This window comes from Eumetopias jubatus, unplaced genomic scaffold (genome assembly GCF_037043125.1).
Source record: "Eumetopias jubatus isolate StellerSeaLion01/CBP00866 unplaced genomic scaffold, mEumJub1_p1.0 scaffold_12, whole genome shotgun sequence".
Taxonomy (NCBI): domain Eukaryota; kingdom Metazoa; phylum Chordata; class Mammalia; order Carnivora; family Otariidae; genus Eumetopias; species Eumetopias jubatus.
In genome coordinates this window covers 40,247,304-40,265,064 of record NW_028274818.1, presented here as the reverse complement: position 1 = coordinate 40,265,064, position 17,761 = coordinate 40,247,304, and the positions used below count along the sequence as shown (strand labels likewise).

The 17,761-nt window shown below is 37.6% G+C and overlaps 1 protein-coding gene across 1 annotated transcript in view; it reads right to left on the bottom strand.

The window, feature by feature from the left end:
* Positions 1-17,761, bottom strand: part of KCNK2 (potassium two pore domain channel subfamily K member 2) — a 142,781-nt gene that overhangs the window by 59,027 nt on the left and 65,993 nt on the right. Inside the window, exons 4-5 of the mRNA XM_028121578.1 lie at positions 7,566-7,726; positions 5,081-5,267 (exon numbers count right to left, since the gene is read on the bottom strand). Coding sequence (XP_027977379.1) covers positions 5,081-5,267; positions 7,566-7,726 — 348 coding nt within the window. The remainder of the gene's footprint in view (positions 1-5,080; positions 5,268-7,565; positions 7,727-17,761) is intronic.

Here is a 17,761-nt window from a genome sequence, read left to right as displayed (position 1 = left end):
TATGCTCTGATGGAAAAATGTGTTTTCATAAGATCAACTGTGAGGATTTCTTAGAACATCTAAATTTTTGGCTAAAATTTTTGGTTTTTATTAGAAGAATAGGTAATGTGAGGACACTGCTTTGTGAAACTATACATTTTCATCTGGCTTTCACTCATTCAAATTATGTCTTATGAACAAACCTGGTTTATGAAAAGGGGTGTTTTTTGAGGACTTCTTTAGGCAGCTTCTCAACAATATGTGGCAATGTTTTTCTTGGCTTGCATGACCCACTCTTACCCCAAGAGCATATATATATATATAGGAGATACTAGCTTTGGAAAAGAATTTTAAATTGCATTATATTTGGTAATTATTTGACTTCTCCCTAAATTTGAAGAATAACCATTAAAAAAAAATAATGGACCTGGAAGACCAGTCATAGAGGTAAGCCTGAATAAATAGAATTCAATCTGTCACACATTTCCACATAATTAATATTATTGCTTAGGTTTTAATGAAGAGCTGATTTAGCTCTCAGTCTACAACGTAAGCATGATTTAACACCTTATCACCAGACTTTTCATCAAATGAAAAATAAAATGGCAAAAGTTAAGAAACAGAACACAGGAAATTAACAGTTAATTCTCAAACATAATTTTTGCCATTAACTTTAACTTACCTGTATAATGTGACTATAAATTACAGGCACTGCTAAAATCAAGTAAATGACACTCTGCTAAATAATTGACTTTGTCTCTTCTTGCCTTTTAGGAAGGGTTACTGTGTGCAAGCACTAGTTTTAGTAGTGGGGTCTGTTTATTCATGTGTAAAGTAAGTGTGGGAGTACCCCGCGGGCTCCTGGCTTCTTTTTAGTTCTAGAACATCGAGAGCTAATGAAAGAACAAAACCCATCAGAAAGGAGCGCACACCAACCACTAAGGTAACCAGCCATTTAACTAAAACACCTTCCTTGCATAAATATAAATATAAAATTAAAATTTTCCAGGTCTCTTCTTGCAGAAAAATTACCAAATGCCGAATTCCCATTTTCAGTCACATACACTTGAATATTGTCTGTCTATCTTTACTAGTGATCTGTAAATGCTTTTGAATCGATATTACCAAGAGTGAAAAGCACACACAAATTTAAATGCATGTTTATTTATGAATTAGAAATCTATTATGCTTGGGGTGTGTGGGTGGCTCAATACTTAAGTGTCTGACTCTTGATTGCAGCTCAGGTCACAATCTCAGGGTCATGAGATCGAGCCCCACATTAGGCTCTTTGCTGAGCTTGGAACCAGCTTAAGATTCTTTCTCTCCATCTCCCTCTGCCCCTCCCCGCTCGTGCTGTCTCTCAGTAAAAAAAAAAAAAAAAATCTATTATGCTCTTATATATTATATCATGAACACTATGATGTACAAAGAAGAGAGGGTAAGGAATGAAGCTTAAAAATACATAGAAACAGGAGCTGTCCTGTTTGCCTCCCATGGCAGAAAATATACCTGGCATGGACTTTCTTGCTTATACCCTAGAGATGAGCTCTCTGTTTCAGAGTTCTGGTCTAAAACACCACGTATCTTTACTTGTTGCTCTTGAGATGCTTCTAATAATCACACCATGACAACTTGTATCCTAAACATTTATACATCACTTTCCAAAATTTACTTATTTTCCTTTAATAGTATCAGTTTGAAGAGTATGTTCTTTAATTGATCTTCAAAGGAGTTCAATACAACAATGTGATTGAACTTTCATTCCATTCAGAGCAGGGTTGGAGGGTATGAGAAGGGCATCATATGGTGAGTGTGCATTGTAGGAGGTGTATCTTTGTGTTCTTGTGAGATTTAGAGCCCAATAGAAAGGCGAGAAGATTCAAGTTGGAGCAATGCCTCCTGTTTTTCCTTGGCAAAATTTCCAAAATTAAGTGATAGTACTATCTATAGCGACATGGAACTTCAAAGGGGAAGGTTCTATAAAGTAAACAACTGATATTTCCCAGATGGGATACTTGCCTTTGCTCAATAGCTGACTTTTGCAAAGTCAGAAGCAAAAGACTTTTGCTACCCAGAAGCAAAAACTGTGTGTACCCTATTGAACTAAGTGAGGCAATTCTTTTCCAGGTCCTTAAAAAAAGAACTCAAGATTTTCGTTTTTCCAAAGAATCTTGCAAAAATTACACATTTCCTACCAGCCTTTGCCACATCTGTCTCATCCACACGCTCCTTCCAAAACCGCTCCCTGGGCACAAGGACCTGCCTGGTATGTAAGGACTCTCCTCTAATTTATCTTTCTTAGCATTTGTCACTTTAAGCCCATCGCATTCCTTTGCTAATTTTTAGCAAGGCATTATTTCTAGTGCTTTTTATTACTTCCTCTGCAAAATAAAAATAAAATCACAGTAATGGATTTAGCAAGGGGTCCCTACTCATACACACAAGACGTTCTCATTGAACTGCTCTTCTAATAGAGAGTGGCTAGAAACATGATCTAGCCAGTTTCTAAGTGTTGATCTCGTAAGGTTAGTTTAAAAAAATACGTGGGGCGCATGGGTGGCTCAATTGATTGAGCCTCCAACCCTTGATTTTTGGCTCAGGTCATTATCTGAGGGTCATGAGGGCTTGTGAGATGGAGCCCCTCCCTGGACTTCTGCTCAGCGGGGAGTCTGCCTGAGATTCTCTCTCTCCCTCTCCCTCTGCCCCTCCCCCCGCTTGGGCACGTGCTCAGTCTCTCCCTCTCTCTCTAAATAAATAGAATCTTTTAAAAAAAGGTATTTTTTTTTTACCTTCTACAAAACCATAAAGTAAAAATATTTGTTCTTTTTTTCTAAGCCATTTTATACTGTGGTCACAAATACAACATTATTTTAGGATTTCACCCACTTTTTTTTTTAATTCATAATCTTTTTTTTTTTTTTTTTAACCAGACCAGGACTCATACTGGACTGACAGAGTCTGTCAATTTCTTAAAATAACATGTACATTGTATTGTATTACTGAAATCTGTTAGGAGTAGAACTTAAATGTTCTTACTACTCCCCACTCCCTCAAAAGATAAATATGTGAGGGGATGGATATGTTAATGTATTAATTAACTAGACAGTGGGAATCCTTTTATAAGGTATACTTAAATCACCATAGTGTACACTTTTAATATCTTATAATTTTATTTTTAATTATATCTCAACAAAGCCTGAAAAATAAATAAAATGTATTACTATAAAAATTATAAATTAAAATTTAAAATAGCATATGCAGTGCAAAGCTGTTGGCCTTAAGCTCCTCACCAAATACCTATATATTCCATAGCTGCTATAAGACCTTGTTAATGATATTTATAAAGTGGTGCAAGAGGCCAAGGTTAACATATCACAAGTCTAAATCTTATCTCACTGTGTCTTACTTTCTCCTATATTAATGTACTTTCCACTTCTACTTAAGCCAACCATACACCTTCAGAGGTTAGAAAAATGGGCATTTTAGAGCAGAAGTTGTTCCTCCTATAAGGAGCTACAAATATCTGAGATTCTTCTCTACATTTTGCTAATTAGAAAACAAAAGGATCTCCAGCAGAGTGATGCCCCCTCCCTTTCTGGGGCCTCCATCCCGTACAGAGATGTGTGCACAGGATTTTTGACCAAAAACAAGGCTTCCTTCATGAAAATATCCCCATCTTCAAGGGCAGTGTGGTCTTTGTGAGATTAAACCATAATTAACAAATCAACAGAAGCAGAAGAACTATCAGCCTTCTCTGAGATTTTATAGAACTGCACAAAATATTTTTTCTCTGAAAACATTTAAGAACTTTGGGACAAGAAAGAAGAGAGAACAGTCTGAAAGTATAAAACTCTCCTAAAGCTAAATTAGGCTGGTGAATTTATCCTGTGAAGTTTAAGGATACATTCCTACTCTAGTGTTTAGCATGTTCTTCTAATACTTGAAATTGGATTTTCTAAAAAAGAATGGTTTAGATTTTCAGGAGCTAGTCAAAATGATCCACGATAGAATGCCATCATGCTTACTTTTACCACCATTATTATAATTTATTTAAAATTGGAATTAGAACAATAATGATAATTTGGATAATATAAATGGTAAAGAGAGTTAAAATAACAGGAAGTTAAGACCCAAGAGATACAACAATAAAGCAAACTGCAATTGTAATAACATGTAGAAAAGGAAATATCAAAAAACACGAATAAAAAGTGTGGACACTGGTTAACATAAAAAAATACTGTCCTGAGAACTGAAAATTAAATAAGGTAAATATCTTAGAAAAAAGAAGGTCTTAAGTAGCTTAGAACATCTTCTGAAGTTTGCAGGTGTTTTTAAAACTGAGACATGAAAAAGCCCAAGTAAAAAGAGCAAAGATAAACTCGAATTTGTCTAACAGTAAAAGAAAAATAAATACATAAAAAATAAAAATGAGAGGCAGATTGTCTGGTTTCTGAAATTAGCAGGGGAATATAAGATTCTGAACAAAGAGCAACTTAAATTTCTTTCCTAGAATGAAAATAAATGGTCAACTGCACCCTTCTGCCTACCTCCACTGTCCCAGATGACTTTTCTTTTGTCTCTCTGTCCCTGTTACAGATTAAATGGTCTTCCAAAATGGTATGCTCAAGTCCTAATTCCCAGTACCTCAGAACATATGAAGATGAAATTAGTTCATCTGAACTCATACTGGAGTAGAGTGGGGGCTTTTCGTCCAGTATAACTGGTGTCCTTATAAGAAAAGGGAAATGTGGACACAGCAATAGAGACACAGAGATAAGGAACGCCATGTGATGTCGTAAGCAGGGACTGGAGTAATGCAGCGGGACGGGCAAGGACAGATGGCTTCCTCCACAAGCTGGAACTGGCAAGGAGCGATGCCACTTAAGAGTCTCAGAGGGACCATATTCCTCCTGTCCCCTTGGTTTTGAAATTCTGTGAGGCAATGAATTTCTCTTGTTTAAAGCCACCCAGTTTTGGGGCACATCACTCATGACAGCAGGCCTGGGAAACTATGACAGACATTTGTGCTGCAAACCCGAGTGAAAAGTCTAACTAAAGGACACAGGTTAGGCAAGTAGGGTCGGTGCCAGGAAAAACTTACCTGCAACGTAGTCGCCAAATCCAATGGTTGTTAAAGTGATGACCACAAAATAAATGGCATCCAGGGCACTCCAACCTTCTATGTGCTTGAATATGATCGCAGGCAGGGCAACAAAGAGTACGCAGCCAAACAGTATAAATATGATTGTTGAGATGATGCGAATCTTGGTCTGACTAACATTCCACTTCTGAGGATGAGAGTGAAGAGAGAGAGAGACACTGATGGAGATTTATTGATTATTGGCGTACCTACAAAGCTCACCTTAAACACCATTCTCAGCAAATTAGCAAGTGCAGATGTTATTTTTTTCCCTTTTATAATTAATGTTCAATTGTCTTATAAAAATTGGGTATAGCAGAAAGAACTCAAAACAATCAATGCCAATGATGATGCTACTTTACCCTTACATAGCTTTACAACAGGCAAAATGCTTTCAAAATAAATTACATTTGCTCTGAGAATGCCATTTCAGAGGTACATCACTCTTTGTTTACCTGAATAACTTTTGAAATATTTCTCTTCTATAGGCATACTACTGATGGCGGGCCAAACGTACTCTAGAAATATATGAAAATACACAAAATGGAACCATGGACTAAATAGTTGGTATTGATATTCATGACCACTGGAACGTATTCACCACCAGGGTACGGGATGTGTTTTATGCACCGATATAGATGCAGCATGAAAAACATTACCTGGCATCCAGTGGGCACCCAGAAATTTGTTGAAAAAAATATATAAAACAAATGAATAAACAAACAAAAAGCAGAATCAGAAGTATAAATGTAGAGAACAAACTGATGGTTGCCTGAGGGGAGGGAAAGGGGGAGAGCGGGGGAATTGGACAAAATGAGTGAAGGGGAGAGGGAGATACAGGCTTCCGGTTATGGAATGAGTAAGTCAAGGGAATGAAAGGCACAACGTAAGAAAAACAGTCAATGATATTGTAATAGCAATGCAGTGGGGCAAATGGTAGCTACACTTGCGGTGAGCATAGCATAATGCATAAACTTGTCAAGTCACTAAGTCGTACACCTGAAACTAATGTAACATTGTGTGTCAACTATACTCAAAAAAAATTAAGCAAAAAAAATTTGTTGAATGAATGCATAATTCAGCATTACCACGTGGATGCCACTAATCTTCCCTCTTAATGAATAAAAATACAAGATACTTTTAAGGTCAATATAAGAAAAGTATATTACCCAGAACAGGAAGAAACTCCTATTTTAGAATAATCATACCTACTCCATTCCAACTGTAGAAATATCTGAGTGAATTTGGAACTTAAAACATAACTAATGCTAAAAATTGGAACTATAAATTGAAAACCAATACTCAGTAGTCTTATTTTATCAGTAGAATTAAATGTAAAATACTTTGTTGAAATATTTGTGAAAAGATGAAAAGACTATTGAAGAGCAGGTAAAATGTATTTGTAATACAGGTGATGGTAGTAACATATCCTTTATAATCCTACCCTCTCATGCAACTATTTTCTTGGTAATTTTCTTCAGGAATAAAAGCTTATAATCATAGTGGTATTATTACTACTTTTCATTTACCATTCTAATAAAAGCATTTTCATTATACTTATTTTTTTCTATTGAGGATAATATAGCCATGAACATCTTCATGTATATTACTTTTGGTTCTACTGAATTATATCCCTTGGATAAGTTTCTATCAATGTCATCACTGAATTAAGTTATATGATCACCTTTATTGTGTTTGCTAAATAGGATGTCCTTCACAAAAAGGCTATATAAATTTAGAATGTCACCAGCAATGGACAAGGGTACCAAAGCAAATTTTAAATTAGAAAGTATTGTCAGTTATTTACTATCTATGTTAAGCTTTTATTTATTTATTTTAGATTTTATTTACTTATTTATTTGGGAGAGAGAGAGAGAGAGAAAGTGCATGCACATAAGCGGGTGTGGGGTGGGGGGGGAGAAGGGAAGGGAGAGGAAGAGGGAGAGAATCCTAAGAAGATTCTGCCCTGAGGGAGGAGCCCAACTAGGGGCTCCATCACACGACCCTGAGATCATGACCCGAGCCAAAACCAAGAGTCGGATGCTTAACTGACCGAGCCACCCAGGTGCCCCAAGCTTTTATTTATTATCTCTAACTCTCAAAGTGATGTCTCCATTGCCAGTACCATTATTCACATTATATAAATGACAAAATGGAGATTTCAGGGTAAAATAACTACCTTAAGAGAATACAGCAAGACAAGACGTCTGGAATTGGAACCCAGGATTGTCAGATTTCTTATTTCTGCATATTTTTGGATTTTTCCCATGTACTAATTTACTCATTCAAATTAAGTATAAAAATAACTATGAAGTGAGTTACATGCTAATAAAGGTGCATATAAAAGGTTATGGAAAACCCAATAACTTGATTAACCATACTTGAGGTGATAGTTTTATTAAAAATAATTAAACAACATATGTAGTTAAAAGGCTATTATACTTACAATAAACGTATCTTCCACTTTTGCAATTCCTTTTCCAAATATGGTCCCTAGTTGATCACCAACTCCAGCCAACAAAAAACCAAAAAGGGGAATTCCCAGTAAGGCATAGATGATACAGAATATTTTTCCCCCTTCTGTGCGCGGTGAGATATTTCCAAATCCTAGACACACACACACAAAAAAAATTGTTTTCGGTTGTTTATAAACAAGTAATAGTTTAAAACATATGACCTTGTTAAAAAGAAAACAAAGAAAACTGAAAGAGGGCTTGGGGTGTCTCCATTTTGATCTCAAACTTTCCGCTTGGGTGGCACAGGCAGGAGACAGACACTACCCCCTCAAGCCATAAAGTCTGCCTGGAACCAGCAAGACCCTGCCCGTAACTGACTCCAAGACAGTGATGGATTTAACCTTCAGCACGTGCCCACCCACTTTGCCCCACGTTTTCCTATGTAAACCTGAAAGTATTATTGGCTTTTTGGACACGGTTTTTGAGACGTAAGTCCACTGTCTTCCCGGTGTTGGCCTCACTGAAATAAATTCCTTTCTGGTTTCACCACCATTCATTTCTCTGCCTTCAGATTCTGTCAGCAGCGAGTGTCTGAACATGGTCTGTTTGGGGCCCCTGGAGCCAGGTGCTCTTGCTCTCCTATGCCCCAGCTACAAAACCACAGGCCCAAAATGGCACCACTTAGGCTGAATCCCCAACCTGGGGATTAATAGCTCATCTAACTGCAGTTTCAACTTCACCCATTAATGTAGTCTTAGTCTTAACCTTAACTAGTCAGGAATTTTCCTATCAGAGGCAAAGTGTCTGCCACATTGGCCCTCTCCATCACCCCCTCCCCCAAAGGAAGATGAGGTGATCTGCCTGATAAGACCTCCTATTCTTCCCTCTCAGGCATAGCTACCTTGCCTGGAAAATTCTTTTCTTTTGTTAGTAACTTTCTCGCCCCCACACTTATTCTATAAAAACTTTATGTGTTGTACAATTCCTCAGAGGTCCCCTCTGCTTGTTAGATGGGATGCTGCCTGATTCATGAATCATTTAATAAAGCCAGTTAGATTCTCAAATTTACTCAGTTAACTTTTGTTTTTTTAACAACCTCAAGGGTAATTCAGATATTCCCCAATATTAAAAGATATTAATCACAGATTTCAACTAGTTAAGAATCCCTCTTAAATAGATTTTAATATACAATACTTCAATAAGCAAACATTTCAATAATCTACAAAGTACAGCTAATGTTCCAATTAAAATAGATGATGAAAACCAAGGGGGTAACATATGCAATAAAGCCAATATTTTAATTAAATTTCCTTCTGTCTCTCTATACTGATAATACTGTTAACTACAGAGCTTTCATTGTCATTTATTGAGAAGAGTATACTGCCTTGACTTAAGGGAATTCAAATATGCTAAAGTTATTTAAAGATTAAAGTTTAATAACAACTTTTAAAATAATCCTGTTTTCATTCAAGCACGTACCAAAAAGTAAAAACCAAAACCTTGAAATTATTTAACTATTTTAATGTTCTGAGGATTTCGAAGGTCTAGGGAAGCAAATTTTGCCACCCCAAGATATGTCTCTTTGGCATACTGATCATTTTAAGGTGGTTATTTTTAAGAAACTGTGGACACATCAGACACTCTGAAAACTGAATACAGGTCATCCTTTTGCAGGAGACATTTACAGGTAGAAGGGAGAGAAGGGTGTCCCCCTCAGTACCAGGGAGGTGGGGAGGTGACTAAATCTCTAGAAAATGTTATCTGTGGAGAATGCATGGACTGAAATCTGCCTAGCAACTTTACTCTTCTTCACTGTGCTTTCCCTCCCAAACTGAAAAATTGTAGTCACAGCTTTATTCTGGAGGCGGACTGGAAATAGCTCTTATGCAAGTTAAGATTAGTGGTTCCACAGAACTTTGATTAATTTACAGGCTATCGGCCATGGGCTCACTTCTGCTTCTAATTTTGGTGTCTTTAGGAGGCTCCCTTAGAAAAAATTTCTTTTTAGAATCCTGTTTTGCTTGTACCTGGGATGTGGGCTCCTTAATTCAAATTTCATTGTCATCTGAATCCATACGCTTCATATCATCCCCAAATCCATTCCTGTTGTGGTTCCCTCAACACCCTCCCTGCCTTCAGCACACTGTGGACTCCTCATCCCCCCATTATTTTCATGTTTTGTCATCTCAGTGCAACTTTTCAGTGAGGTGAGGAACATGCATGTTTATATCATACAGCTTATAAGGTAAATTCATGTTTGTATCAGATGGAATTAGATGTTTGGATTTACCAATGTCTTTTAGCATGTTAAATACTGATCATCTAATAAAAAGACCACAGATATATAGTAATGTATGCAAACATCATGGCTTTTCAAAGCATTTACTTTAAAGTCTAAAATTAACTGATTGAAAGAACTATAAGGAAAAGGGCGCCTGGGTGACTCATTCGGTTAAGCATCTGCCTTCGGCTCAGGTCGTGATCTCAGGGTCCTGGGATCGAGCCTGCATCAGGCTCCCTGCTCAATGGGGAGTCTGCTTCTCTCTCTCCCTTTGTTCCTTCCCCCTGTTCGTGCTCTCTTGCAAATAAATAAATAAATAAATAAAAATAAGGATAAATACTCTGTAAGAGTTTGGCAATATATCACAACCATTCCTGGATTCATGACTCAAGAGATACGTGGCCTTCAGTAAATTATATCCTCATTTGGCAAAAGGTATATTGCTATTATTATATACCCTCATTGAGTTAGGTATCACATGAAAGGTGCTCAGGAAATTTTTCATATTGTATGTGCTCAATATATTTAGGTGCTATAATCATTATTATTATAATTACTATTAATCATACTATTGGTAGTAGTAAAGATTAGCAGATCAATGTATTTAGCCCAGTCAGTATGCAAACTATTTAATAGCCAGATTAATGGGGTCATGATTACACAGTGTTTTCCACTATGTTCTATCAAATTGTGGATGCCATTCTTTAGAAGGAGCACTGGCAAAATAGCATGCATAGAGGAAGGCAACTTTTCACATATGACATCTACACATTTAACTCATTTGCCTCCCATCTGTTCCTATCTACAAATGCCTTGGAGTGCTGAACACCAGAACAATATGTGCAAAGGATACATCCAGGGAAAGTGTGAAAAGGGCCCAGAGATCTTGTATGAAGGTAATTTTAAGGGAAAAATTTTAAGCTGAACTATTTGGGACAGTGCACTATTTCTGAATGCTATCCAAGAATGGAACTCAACAATCTCAACCCTGTTCTGTATTCTAACATCAATAAGCAGAGTAGCAAGAACAAGAAGGCTATGCTAAGTCAGCAGGTGGACTGTTTTGACATAGGTTCTTTGATTATTCCAGACAATCTTGCTAAGATCCAACATTGTTCTTTATTGCCTCTCCAGATGAATAACTACGTGGTCTGAGGTAGGGCCGAATTCTGAGTCATCCTATTCCATCCCATTTTCTCTTTTTGATTAAGGGGACAAAGGTCCTCAGAGTTATATCCATAAGAAGTAACCTACCACCAGGAAGGACGAGAGATGAAAAATAAGGGATACTGTTAGTGAGCCCTCTTGTTCAACTGTAGAGTCCAACAGTTAAAACCAGAAATAGACAAGACAGCTTAACTCATGCTCTAACTAAAGTCCATTGTGCTTATTTCTTACCACACTTTTTAAACATTCTAGCCACCAGACCACAAAGCCCTGATTGCAATAGAGTGCCTAGAAGACTTCACCCCACAGGACCCCTTCCCTGCCCATGACCATGGGCTGAACACCTACTAACCCTCGCCCATGATCACGCACTCTCTGCCTGCTCTCTTTCATGTAACCCCTTGCCTCTAATCTTCCCTTATAAAACTCTAGGTGTCCATCTTACCAGTGGAGAGGTCACTTGTTAAGACTTGAACCTGCCACCTCCTCCAGCTGCTGGCACCCGAAATAAATTTCTACCTTTCTCTTTTCCAAACCCTCATCATTTGAGTTACTGGCTTCTCTTATGATGACTTTATCTGAGTTTCTTGGGCAACAGTGTTGACAAACCCAGTGAGGAGTTTTGCTTTGGATTTGTCCAGGCCCCTCAGGATTCCCTGGGACAGAGCAGTTGCCCAGGGCAGCACACCAGAGCTCACCCATTCATTTCCCAAGTTAGCAGCTGTGATAGATTGATAGATAATACAACTTTTTTTTAATTCTGTGACATTGCTATAAATAGGCTCTAATGTTCAAAAAATAAAAGTCTAGCTGTCAGAGAGCTCAATTTGATCTGCTCCATGCAAGTTAAACGGGCATAAGAAACAAAGGCTCCAAATTTTCATCCATCATTGACTCAGAATCAGCCTGGAGGCCACTGGAACATCTTCAGAAAAGCTGACAGAGGATTTCCTCAGAAAGCCTGTTTACATCACCAATGCAATGACCCAAGATCCAAAGAGAATTCAAAATCTAAGGAAAGTCAATCTACCTTTCATTGATCAAAAAATTGGAGACCGGTGCTTTCTGGCATCTTTGTACTTCATTTTTACTGCCTCCAAGTCAAAGTTAGCAGAAGAGAGACCAAGGGGAGTAGGAATGAAGGATCCTGATAGGACTCTTCTCTGAGTGTCTTCTGTTTTGCCTTCCAAATATATCTTTCATTACCATTATACTGAGCTTTATGATGAATCTGTGCCTCCTAGGTGACATCCTTCACACACTGACCACTTCCTATGGACAGACACACACAGTGACCCAACAGTTTTCTGACATAAAGGGAATGCCTACAATTCCCCACACATTTCCCTGGGTGAGAGACTGAAATGGCTGTTCAGAGGATGGTTCCTCATGCTTTCTTCCCTCTCTTCCTGTGTAAATTAAGAGGAGACTTCCCTCCACAGATTTACCACACATTTTAACCAAAGAGTGGGCACTGGTTAAATAACTTGATACTATCCATGGATTTATGAAAGGTATCCATTGATTCTAAGCAGTATGCTAAGCTTTTAAAATATTAATCCTTGTGATTGTCTGAATTTCTTGACTCTTTCCCTGGTCAGTTAGCAGCATCTTCATTGCCTCAGGGCAAAATGGATTGTTACAGCAAGAAGAAAAGGGAAAAGAAACAGTATTAAGTTTTGTTTTCTTTTAACTCCTAAATTAAGGTGTTCACAACAAAATGAATCCCTTTAGGAGAGCAGAAGTCAGTTTATGGCATAACATATATAAAATAAGAGAGTGAAAGGAGTGGCTTCCAAAGAGCTTGAGGGAATAGATAAGACTGACCAGGGATGGGGCATGACTTTGGAGGAGGTGGGGTTAAGCAGAAACCAGATGACAGGACCTTGGGGTTGGGGGTATACTGGAGCTCACTTGAGAGATCAAGTATTAAATCTTCAGGAGTGTTACAAGTCAGCTGACTTCACATTGGTAGCCTGGAATCAGCTATGGTAGGAATATTTATACCACAGAAATTGACAAGCAGTATAATTTAGCTCCCATCCCCGCCACCTAATAGTTAGCAATATGCTACAGGATAAAATACAGTGAAATTTAAGAGACTGTATGTAGTCTGTGCCAGAGATCTGGAGGGAAGCCAGGCCAACGCCTATGGGCCAACCCTTGATATTTATGTGAGTACATCACTAGAACAACTATCACTGCTGCTTCACATCACTCTAAGGAAAAGGTCTTCCGTGGAAAGCTACTATAAGTCCATTGTAAGTGGATCAACTAGCAGGAGACCCAAATATGCCACTCTCATTTGAATAGTCTCAAGTGAACAGGCCATTTTTCTGGGATCATTTATTAATGCTACAAATAAATAATACCCCTCTTTACGCACTGTGCATACTTGGCAATTATTTAATTATTTGTAAGTTTATTTAATGTCTATATTCCCCACTTGACTATGAGTTCCATGAGTGGAGGTTGATTTATTATTTATATATATATATATATATTTTTTTTTTACAACTATAATTCAAACCTTCCTGACTTACTAACTAGTGCATAATTGGTAATTGAAAAGTATTTCTTCACTGACTGACACATAAATCTAAAAATCTCACAATACTTTAGAAAGAGGCAAAGAAAAAAATACAGAAAAATAGAATATCTCTGTGTGGGAATTTATAACAAAATTAAATTTCTCCCCCACTAATTAATAAATTTACTACCTTTGCAATCGAAGTCCCATAGTTTTAAAAATTTTACAACTTAATGAGATGATTCCAAAATTCATCTGGAATAAAATTAACAACAGTCAATAAATATTTTAAAAGAAGACTAATGTGAGGCAAAGTTTACTTCCAAATTAAAAAGATGTTATCTAATACTTTTAAGAGCTAAAACTATGTGGCAAACTAATGAATGAAAGCAACAGAAAGCATAGAAAAGGACCTCAGCATGTATATGAAAATTTGGTAAATATATTTCAAGTCAAGACAGAAGGAGTTGATTATTCAGTAAGTAGTGATAGGATAAATAGAAAGCCACTTGGACACATGAAAAAGTGTTCAACATCACTCAGCATCAGGGAAATACAAACCAAAACCTCAATGAAATACTACCTCACACCAGTCAGAATGGCTAAAATTAACAAGTCAGGAAACGACAGATGTTGGCGAGGATGTGGAGAAAGGGGAACCCTCCTTCACTGTTGGTGGGAATGCAAGCTGGTGCAGCCACTCTGGAAAACAGTATGGAGGTTCCTCAAACAGCTGAAAATAGAGCTACCATACAACCCAGCAATTGCTCTATTGGGTATTTACCCCAAAGATACAAATGTAGGGATCCGAAGGGGTACATGCACCCCGATGTTTATAGCAGCAATGTCCACAATAGCCAAACTGTGGAAAGAGCTAAGATGTCCATCGACAGATGAATGGATAAAGAAGATGTGGTATATATATATATATATATATGTATATATATATATATATATACACACACACAATGGAATATCATGCAGCCATCAAAAGGAATGAAATCGTGCCATTTGCCACGACATGGATAGAACTGGAGGGTATTATGCTGAGCGAAATAAGTTAATCAGAGAAAGACATGTATCATATGACCTCACTGATATGAGGAATTCTTAATCTCAGGAAACAAACTGAGGGTTGCTGGAGTGGTGGGGGGTGGGAGGGATGGGGGCCTGGGTGATAGACATTGGGGAAGGTGTGTGCTAGGGTGAGCGCTGTGAATTGCGCAAGACTGTTGAATCACAGATCTGTACCTCTGAAACAAATAATACATTATATGTTAAAAAAAAAAGAAGAAGAAGAAGATAGCAGGAGAGGAAGAATGAAGGGGGGAAATCGGAGGGGGAGACGAACCATGAGAGACTATGGACTCTGAGAAACAAACTGAGGGTTCTAGAGGGGAGGGGGTGGGGGATGGGTTAGCCTGGTGATGGGTATTAAACAGGGCATGTACTGAATGGAGCACTGTGTGTTATACGCAAATAATGAATCATGGAACACTACATCAAAAACTAATGATGTAATGTATGGTGATTAACATAACATAATAAAGAAAAAAAAAGTTGAAAATAGAGCTACCCTGTGACCCAGCAATTGCACTATTGGTTATTTACCCCAAAGATACAAATGTAGTCATCCAAAGGGGTATGTGCACCCCAATGTTTATAGCAGCAATGTCCACAATAGCCAAACTATGGAAAGAGCCAAGATGTCCATCAACAGATGAATGGATAAAGAAGATGTGGGGTATGTGTGTGGATGGAATATTATGCAGCCATCAAAACCCCCAAAATCTTGCCATTTGCAATGACATGGATGGAACTAGAGAGTATTATACTAAGCGAAATGAGTCAATCAAAGAAAGACAAGTATCATATGATCTCACTGATATGAGGAATTTAAGAAACAAGACAGAGGATCATAGGGGAAGGGAGGAAAAAATGAAACAAGATGAAACCAGAGAGGGAGACAAACCGTAAGGGACTCTTAATCTCAGGAAACAAACTGAGGGTTGCTGGAGTGATGGGGGCTGGGTGATGGACATTGGGGAGGGTACGTGCTATGGTGAGCACTGTGAATTTTGTAAGACTGAGGAATCACAGACCTGTACCTCTGAAACAAATAATACACTGTATGTTAAAAAAAAAAAAAAAAAGATAGTAGGAAGGGAAAAATGAAGGGGGGGAAATCAGAGGGGGAGATGAACCATGAGAGACTATGGACTCTGAGAAAAAAACTGAGGGTTTTAGAGTGGAGGGGGATGGGGGGGATGGGTTAGCCTGGTGATGGATATTAAGGAGGGCACGTATTGCACGGAGCACTGGGTGTTACACGCAAACAATGAATCATGGAACGCTACATCAAAAACTAATGATGTAATGTATGGTGACTAACATAACATAATAAAATAGAATTAATAAAAAAAAAAGAAAGCTACTTGGAAATAAATGGTGTACTTGCCTCACATTATACACTGATATATTTGAATGGATTAAATCATCAAATTTAAAGAGAATATGACTATAAAATACTACAAAAAAAGGGCAGGAGAATAACTCTTTAAGCACAACTTCTAGGACAGAATCATAAAGAAGTTAAAGATAAATATGGCTATGCAAAAAATATGATGATGCTGTATGTCAAAAGAAGAGCATAAACTCTACGCAAAGGCCAAATGCTTTTCCAAGAGGCAGTGAAGAGAGAGCCAAACACCTCTGTTACGGGTCTTCCGAGGGCTCCTCTTGGTCAAAGAGCCAAGCTTTCATTTCATTTGCAGGCCTGAAGCTGGATTGAATCAATCATGTTTGCATTTGTGATTTGAGATGTTCTAATTTAGCCTTCCACTACCATTATATAAAACTTGGATTATTAAAGATATATCTGTTATGGGGAAATATCAAATATTCATAATGATAAGTTGATAAGCCCCAAGTACATTATTGGCTTTGTGTACTTGAGATTTACTGAAAGCCTGTCAACTGGCCAACTTTAACAAACAAGTTCCTTCCATTGAAAAATGTCAGGCTAGATGTGTAATAAGCAATACTTTTGGATAATCATAGTCTTTCTACCATTTGAGTGAGACTTACTGGTAGTGAATAACACAAAGTATTTGGACTTGTTGGCTGCAGTGTACCTATTCCATATTTAAGAATTCTTTTTGACTAATAGGTAGTTCATGAAAATCTTTGCTCTCTTAGCTAGCATTCAATGTGGAAACTGTAGTTTATGATTACATTTATTGACAAAAGCAACGATAAAAGCAACAATTTGAAATTGCATTTATGTGGACTCTTCAAGAGTTAAACACATTAAAAAAAATCTAAATAATTCTGACCAAAAATTTAGGAGGTGGAACTCTATTACTCCAATCCCATGGAGAGAAAATTTAGGTAAAAATATTGCATATTATTACTTTACTATTAATTTAGAAGGTGGAACTCTATTACTCCAATCCCATGGAGAGAAAATTTAGGTAAAAATATTGCATACTATTACTTTACTCTGACCAATTCTGTTGGTCAGCACTAAGTTGTATGCAAAAAAGAAGAAATCAAATATCATCACAGCAATCAGTATGATTTAATTCTGTTCAATGACAAATTATTCAATAATAACTACTGTGCTAGATACTCAGGACAGAAAGAGGAAGAAAACACTAGAATTCAAAAAATTCCAAATTGTTAATAAAATCAAATAAATATGCTATCTACCAACTTAATAAAAAGATTTTATTTTGGGGGCACCTGGATGGCTCAGTCATTAAGCGTCTCCCTTTGGCTCAGGTCATGGTCCCAGGGTCCTGGGATGGAGCCCATCAGGCTCCCTGCTCAACAAGGAAGCCTGCTTCTCCCTCTCCCACTCCTCCTGCTTGGCTTCCCTCTCTCGTTGTGTCTCTCTCTCTGTCAAATAAATAAATAAAATCTTAAAAAAAAAAGATCTTATTTTTAAGTAATCTCTACACCCAACATGGGGCTTGAACTCACAACCCTGAGATCAAGAGTGGCACGCTCCACCCATTGAGCCAGCCAGCCACCCCTACCAACTTTTCTTTAAATATTAATGAAGGTACATAAATAGACTAAAGATTTGCTATATAGAAAACCAAGGATGGCAGTATGTATGTGAGAAATATCCCCATTAAAACACTGCACTTAAAAAGTGTGTAGCAGAGGGGCGCCTGGGTGGCTCAATCAGTTAAGCGTCTGCC